The sequence below is a fragment of the Cibotium barometz genome, chromosome 42, assembly GCF_041138505.1.
Source record: "Cibotium barometz isolate CiBa-2024 chromosome 42, ASM4113850v1, whole genome shotgun sequence".
NCBI classification, from domain to species: Eukaryota; Viridiplantae; Streptophyta; class Polypodiopsida; order Cyatheales; family Cibotiaceae; genus Cibotium; species Cibotium barometz.
This window is the reverse complement of record NC_141087.1, coordinates 45,239,907-45,248,009: the sequence shown is the minus strand read 5'-3', so window position 1 is coordinate 45,248,009 and position 8,103 is coordinate 45,239,907. Positions and strand designations below refer to the sequence as shown.

The 8,103-nt window shown below is 42.1% G+C and overlaps 1 protein-coding gene across 2 annotated transcripts; it reads left to right on the top strand.

The window, feature by feature from the left end:
• Positions 1-5,823: 5,823 nt before the first annotated feature.
• Positions 5,824-7,355, top strand: LOC147614538 (uncharacterized). Of its 2 annotated transcripts, XR_015263040.1 has the most exons (4): positions 5,824-6,101; positions 6,284-6,499; positions 6,648-6,937; positions 7,062-7,355. XR_015263040.1 is itself a non-coding variant. In XM_086780472.1 (3 exons), the coding sequence occupies exons 1-3, from the start codon at positions 5,877-5,879 to the stop codon at positions 6,804-6,806; spliced, it is 600 nt and encodes a 199-aa protein (XP_086636598.1). In that variant the 5' UTR covers positions 5,824-5,876; the 3' UTR covers positions 6,807-7,080. The 2 variants fall into 2 exon arrangements, 1 of the variants encoding a protein (XP_086636598.1); XM_086780472.1 differs by having other exon boundaries at positions 6,648-7,080.
• The last annotated feature ends 748 nt before the right edge of the window (positions 7,356-8,103 follow it).

The following is an 8,103-nucleotide window of genomic DNA, read 5'->3' as shown; positions in this document are numbered from 1 at the left end:
GTGATGCAGAATTATGGCATGCACAATTTGGCCATCTGAATTATGGCACTTTGTTATGCCTTCAAAGGCATGATATGGTGTCTGAGTTGCCAACTCTTGAGACCCCTACTAGACATGTATGTGAGGGGTGTGTTCTTGGTAAAATGCATCGGGCATCATTTCCAAAGGATGGATCTGTGAGAGCTGTTAAGAAATTATAGCTTATACATGTGAGGGGTGTGTTCTTGAGACCCCTACTAGACATGTATGTGTGTTCTTGGTAAAATGCATCGGGCATCATTTCCAAAGGATGGATCTGTGAGAGCTGTTAAGAAATTATAGCTTATACACAGTGACGTATGTGGTCCTATGAGGACACCATCTATTAGGGGATATCTCTACTTCGTCACTTTTATTGATGATTACTCCTCCAGATATAGTTGAGTGTATCCATTAAAGCAAAAGTTAGAGGTTTTTATGTGCTTTAGGCACTTCGTATCCATGGCTAAAAATGCATGTGAATGTAAAGTTGGCACCCTTCGTTCAGATTGAGGGGGGGAGTATATGTCCAAGGAATTTCATGCATATATGGCTAAAAAAGGCATAAGGCATCAATGTATAGTGCCATACACACCTCAGCAAAATGGTGTGGCTGAGAGGAATAATAGATCTCTCATGGAGATGGCACAATGTATGGTGAAAGTCCAATATTTACCTTATGGTTTTTGGTTAGAGGCAACTATGTGTGCAAACTATGTGTTGAACAAATGCCCTACCAAGGCCTTGCAGTCTAAAACTCCTTATGAAGCTTGGCATGGCAGGAAGCCTTCTGTGGCTCATTTGCGAGTTTTTGGTTGTCTTGATTATGCTCTTGTGGCTAACCAACAATGCAGTAAGCTTGATGATAAGGCAGTTAAATGCATATTTGTGGGATATAGTTTAGAAAGCAAGGGATATAGACTCTACCATCCGGCCTTAAAGCGGATTTTGGTAAGTATAGATGTTGTTTTTGTCGAAAACTCAGTTCAGCTTATGCTTTCATGCAAAAATAGCAGAATGTATGCTCATAGGACATGTTTGATTCGCTCCTACCTTTGTTTAATGGAGGCCAGCCATATGTAGAGCAATTGCATGCTCAACCAAGTGCTGAAATTCATCCTTTGCAAGTGCAAAGTCAGCCTTTTAATGAGGCAATTATTGAGGATGTAGTGGATGAGGAGAGAGTAGCCATAGAAGAATCTAGGCGTATGCCGAAATGGCTTGTTGTAGACAGTGAGGGATAGCAAGTTGGCAGTTTCTTTACCTAGCAGAACTCGTGCGGTTCTCATCATGTAGATTATTCTCATGTGGATCATGTTCTCATTTCTACTTTATGTAATGAGGAGGAAACTGTTTCCTTTGAGGAAGCACATGATGATGATCATTGCATGCTATATGCAGGACGAGTATAACTCTATACTCAAGAATGACACTTGGTATTTGACAGATCTACCTCATGGTGGCAAGAAGGCCATTAGTACTAGGTGGGTTTATAAGTCAAAACGCAAAGTAGATGGTAGCATTGATCGTTACAAGGCCAGACTTGTTGCAAAGGGGTATGCCCAAAAAGGGCATTGATTATGATGAGAACTTTGCACCCACATCTCGTATGACTACCATTAAGTGTCTCATTGCTTTGGCAGCATATCATGGGTGGAATGTACATCAATTGGACATTAAGACCGCATTCTTGAATGGTGATTTACATGAGGAGGTGTATGTATCGTAACCTCCTGGTTTTGATGTGAAAGGAGAAGAGTCTAAAGTATGCAGGTTAAAAAAAGCTCTTTATGGCCTTAAGCAAGCTCCTAGAGCATGGTATGAGAAGATTCATGCATACTTGGTTGCAAATGATTTTTGCAATAGTCCAACAGAGAGTACCCTCTATGTGAAGAGGAGTAAGGACACATTTTTGTCATCGTTCTATACATTGATTACATGCTGCTCACGGGACCCAATATAGATCAGATTTCAAGATTTTAAGGCTGATTTGCAGTCATTGTTTGAGATGTTAGATTTGGGGCCCTTGCATTACTATTTGGGGATTCAGTTTATGCAGTGCAATGATGGCATTGTTATGCTGCAGTCTAAACATATATAGAAGCTATTGAAGAGGTTTAATCTTGAAGGCTGTAAACTTGTGGCTACAACTATGGAGACAGGTACTCGACTTAGTCTTCAAGATGTAGGAGACTCTTTTGATGCTAGTTTCTATCAAGGGGCTATTGGATCCCTTCTTTATGTATGCAACACGAGACCAGATATACAGTATGCGGTCTCACAGTTGAGCAGATTTATGCATAGCCCATGTATGAAGCATTGGCAAGTTGTTAAGCGGGTTTTCCACTTTTTACAGGGCACTCAATATTTTGGATTGTTTTATCCAAAAGGGGGTGAGTCATAGCTGCATGCTTTTAGTGATTCAGATTGGGCTGGATGTTATGACACACGAGTGTCCACTAGTGGGTTTTGCTTTCGCCTTGGTGATTCATGTACATCATGGCTCAGCAAGAAGCAGCCTACAGTGGCCACTTCCAGCTATGAAGCCGAGTACAGGGCAGCGTTTACAGCTATGAAGCCGAGTACAGGGCAGCGTTTACAGCTACAGTTGAGTGTGTGTGGCTCAGACGTCTTATGGCTGATTTGGGTGTGTTGGAAAGTTATCTCGCACTACCATTGTCACTGACAGCCAGAGTGCATTAGTAGTTACGAGGAACCCAGTGTTTCATGCTCACACTAAGCACATTGAGGTGCATTACCACTATGTGAGGGAAAGACTCTCTGCTTAGTGACAAGGACACATATTGATGTATCCAAAATAGACATGTCTCTATTGATGTATCCCAAATAAATAGGTATGCTCTATTTGCCCATGCTGAGAGGTACATGCTTCCCTCTTTCTCATGTCTCTCCATGCCTTGACCTTATATGACATCCTCAACAACCACTTGGTTTTACAAAAAGATCGTATCCACTTGTTATGTATTTTTTGATGATGGAATTGCCTCGCTCTCAAGCAAGCACTGCCAATATGTCTTGTTTTTCACATAGAGTCAAATCTTTTCCTTATCTTAATACTTGACAGATGCAACCATATCCTTTCCACTTTTGATAATCATATGTTGTAAAAGCTCCTTCTTCCTATTATCGTGGCCAAGTAGAGAAAATTATTAGCATCAATGATAGAAATACTTTGCACAACTAGTGCCTAGAGAGAGAAATATTTATTACCTATCAGGGTTGAGACAAGATAAGGCTAATATCTACCCTCAAAAGTGCCCCATTTTGATTCCAATCATGACTAAATAAAAGATGGAAGAATCCATCTCAATCCATCTCCATTTGTGGGATTGGAAACAAGAACCATTTTGTAGGTTTGACCACGAAAGCGAACTTCCATGTGCTTTACATCCTTAGTGAACTTGCCACTCCTCATCGTTTGAGTCTCATCTTGAAGACCAGTAACATCCAAAAATCATCATTCTTTAAAGACAAGAATGAGAACATTATGCATCTATGTAGATACCTTCCACATAGATACATTTCTACTTTACATAGATACATAGATAGATACCTTCTGCACTAGGATGGCAACCACAATGTTGTGTACCATGGGTTGCTATTCTTTCTTTCTACTATCACCATCTCCCATCTCTTATCCTCTTCACACAACAGCTCGAGAAGTGAGGATTTGTCCACCATGCCAAATTTTTGAAAGAGGAAGACTCAGTGTGTCCATATGAAGGCTCCACATACGCTCGAACAAGTCTTTAAAACCAAAATGCAGTGTGATTAGATCTTAAAGGAAAGTTGCACTCTACAGAGAGTATAATAACTAGTGTATCTTACTTGTGGGTTAATTTTAAGGCAAGTACCGACTCTCCCTATTGAGATTTTAAGGTAAGAACCAGCACTACAAAGAGTATAATAAGTAGTGATCTTACTTGTGGGTTGATATTAAGGCAAGTACAAGCCCTCCCTCTTGAGATTCATCCACCTTAACGAATTGGCATCTCACATTGATATGGCGAGTTGCCATTACTGAATAAGCTATAGTGTATCATACCCACAAGTAAGATAAGGGTGAGTTGCCATTATTAAATAAGCTATAGCGTATCATACCCACAAGTAAGCATGATAATCACACACAATGCAAATTCTCATGGAAAAGATGCAAGACAAAGATATGTGAAAAGAGTTACCTTCTATGATATGAGAAAACCAGGCCTTCAACTTGTGATTTCTGTCCCAAGCTAGGAACTTTCCCTTCAAGTCCTGCCACTTGTCATTTAGTTTGTTGTTGAAGTCATGACTTATTTGGTTCCAAGATAGCCCCCCAGAATGGGGCTTCCTATTTAAACTAGAAAATGGTGTACTAGTTCGTTTTCCAAATAGGCCCCCATTCTTGCCGATTAAGATTAGTAACATAGAAACATTGATCATTTCTTAGCCTTCACATGGAAACTAGAAGTGGTGCACTAGTCGGTTCCAAATAGGCCCCTATTCTTACTAATCAAGATCCATAACATAGAAACATTGATTATTTCTTGACCTCCTTCACCGCATAGAAACTGGATATGGTACATTATTTGGAGCATAACCTCTAGAATCAAATCTTTCTCACAAGTCATCAACCTTTGATGAAGGTATACGGATGGTTCAGTCTCTGTAGAGTAGAATTGGAGGGGGTTCAATTCTTCTACATCCTAAACTCATCAATAAGCACATCTTGTAAAGGTCCAATTTGTATTTCTTCCCCCCCCTTTTTTTGGTATTTACAGCTTCATCTTGTTGGCCCTATCTTGCAATTTCAGTCTCTGTAGACTGGAATTGGATTAGGTTCAACTCTTCTCTACATTTAGAACTCATCAAGCATATCTTGTAGAGGTCTAATTTGTATCTCTTCCCCCCCCCCCTTTTTTTGGGTATTTATAGCTTTATCTTGTTGTCCCTATCCTGCACTCTCACCTTGCTCTCCTTGCCCTTGGGCTCCTCCCTACTTTGTATGATTTTCTTTAAGCCTTGTTTTTCATTTTCAAATGTTTCAATAAATCTTCATTAAATATAAATTCCTTGATTTTCTCCCTTTTAAGTGCATGCCCATATACGTTCTCTTTGTGTGTGTGCGCGCGCGCGTGTGTGGAACCTCTCTCACACTCGTACCATAGGCATGCATGACAGAGCCTTTGTTTTTTTGTATGATTTTCTTTAAGCCTTGTTTTTTCATTTTCAAATGTTTCAATAAATCTTCCTTAAATATAAATTCCTTGATTTTCTCCAAAATTCCCTTTCGTGTGCATGCCCATATACGTTCTCTTTGGGGGGGACTGTGCGTGCGTGCGTGTGTGCGGAACCTCTCTCTCACTCGCACCATAGACAGGCATGATAGAGCCTTTGAAGTTTGTTCTCTCACTAGATGCAGGGATAGGACTGTAGGTGCCAGGATGGGAGGACCTGCGCGCGAAGAGAAACACAAAATGAATTGTCCTAAGGAGTGCATATTGAAGCTCATGCATAGTCTCTAGAATATGGTGTGTCTTGAGTTGTTACAAGGACAAGATTACAGGCAAGGGGTTGCTAGGATGGGAGGGGCACCTCTCTGTTTGTGTGCACACAAGAGGCAAGGGTGTGGGGAGGAGGAAGAGCTAGGGCATGCCACATGTCTAGCATGGAGTAGACCTTCAAATCAAGCTCGTGAACATTAGGCATTGATTAATGATCACATGGCGATCACTAGTTTCATATCCTCTACATTTAAAAAAATTTAACTAGTTTGGTGAAACATGGCATTGTACCACGTCTTAAAAAAAGAAAAAGAAAAATGAAAAGAAAGTGGGAAAACCGGCCAGGATACGAGGATGGCTGCTGTGATGAGGTTGGGCGGCGTGGTGGTGCAGGATCAGCCTGGCCACAATCCACTCCCAAACACTAGGTTTCCTCACGTCTTGTCCTGCGACAAGAGCAGTAGCAGCAGCGACGCCCGGCCGGCGCAGGTGAAGGTCGGAGTGGGCCCCGTCGGAAACCTCGTTGAGCGAGCCTTTCCCATCAAAAGGAAGCTGGGCCCTTCGAGCAACATCGTGGTGGTAAGAGCAAGACCTTGTGGCTTTTTTTTTTTTTTTTCAATGCATAAGGAGGTTCATGTGTGCCCTTTACATGCTATTTACATGCTATGTACCTGCCCAAGGCCCCTGGGGATCGTCTTTGAGCTATGTTCACCCAGATCATAAGGGGGTTCATGTGTGCCCGTTATATGCCATGTATTCAGGTAACCCTCCCCAAGCCCATGGGGATTGTCTTTGAGCTCAGCAAGATGGCTACCAGGCGTATTTTCGTAGCAGAGCTCATTCCCAATGGCAATGCTGACCGTGCTGCTCGTGTCAACCAGCTGTTTGAAAGCCAAAGAGGTAGAGAAGGCAGCCACGGAAAGGTCATGTATGGTGGCAGAGTGAAAGTGGGGGATTTGTTACTTGCAACTACCACAGTGAGTACTATTTCTTTTACTACAAAGAATCATATGCCCATGTAGTGATCTCTATTTTCAGTTTGAGGTTGGCATATGTTTTCAATACATCCCCCTTGCTCTTGGCGGCCGTACAAGATGCTCACGCCCATGTGTTTGCACATCACAGGTGAACATTGTAGTTGACCTGTTTGGCCTCAGGGCTCCCCAACGTGTTATTTTACTGTTTGACGTTGAGGGCAGAACTTGGGCTGAAACAATGGGTGCCATACAGTCGAGCTTTGTTGCAGATGGTCCGGTCACTCTAATTCTCGAGCGAGAGAGCTGATACAACTAGTCTTTTCACCTGGCTTTATATGCATGGAACCTGATGCTGTCTGAATGGATCAATTCTTGTGCTGTGGAGAAACCCATAAAGTGAGGGTACTGTTGATGGGGTCTGGATTAGGCTCTTCCCATGTAAATTGAGTTTTTTTTTTGCCAGTTCTGTAAAAATATCATTTCCTTTAGAAGTACTCGCCTCACTTTCCAGGAAGGCTGTAAAGCAGCTAAAGCTTATGTGGTATTCCTTTATTTGATTCAGGTAAAGGGGTTTCTCATGACGAGTATACTGCCTTTCAAAATGCATGGTCTACCTGCAAATTAACCTACTCCCACATTTGTAAGCTTGGCATCTCAACGTAGCTGCCATGCTTTCTCTGTCAAGCATTGATGCATTGTACCTACAAGTGCAATGGTATTGCAATGCGTCGTCCATGATGCCTGGTGCAGAGGGCTGGAGCTAGTTTAAGCATCCATGTGTGTTCAAATGACCACTCTCTTCAATAAAATAGAGTTTAGGTTGCACAATGATAGTCAAAGGTTAACTACATCACTGATGTGTGGACTCCGTGGTGCCCTTAGCCTCCTGCACTATAGTGTAGCGGTAGTGCCCCTACCTCTCGATGTGGAGGTAGTGGGTTCGAATCTACCCAAGTACTTTCAGTACCAACTCTCACAATACAAAAAAAAATAAAATAAAAAAAATCTAGCCTCGTGTGCGAAGGCATCCCTTTTAATCAAATAAAGGCTATTGTGCCACATGAATGGTAGCTCAGTTTATGCTCGCTAAATAAACCTCATTTATAGCAAGTCCAGACATGTGAAACCTCAAGGTGATAGTTTAGTAGGGAGAGAAATCTTTGTTAGGAGCTGGCTTTTGAGAGAAGAAGAGTGGAGCAGAGGAGTATTTATATATACAAGTGTTCATGGGCCTCATGGCCAGATTCCTTCATAACATGGAGTGAGAACAACTGAAAGACAATAAGATTTTGTTGATGAAAAATCAATTGTCGTAGTAGACCAAATCACAGGCAGTTCCCCACCTTCACTGGGTGAACACCTGCCCTCACTGGTCTTTTGGGACTGTGCACAAATAGGCACCCCCGTACTAACACCTGGCACGGTGAAGCACCGCGGTGGGAGAAATACCAGGTGCTCCCAAGTTAGCTTTGCTCCTTGTTTTTCCTCATACCCACATGACCTTCACTGGCTCCTCTAAAGGTGAGGGCGGCGTCCCTGTCCAGTGTACTGACAAGTCATAGCAAGCAAACACACGAAAACAAGTCATGCGAAAACAAGTTTAT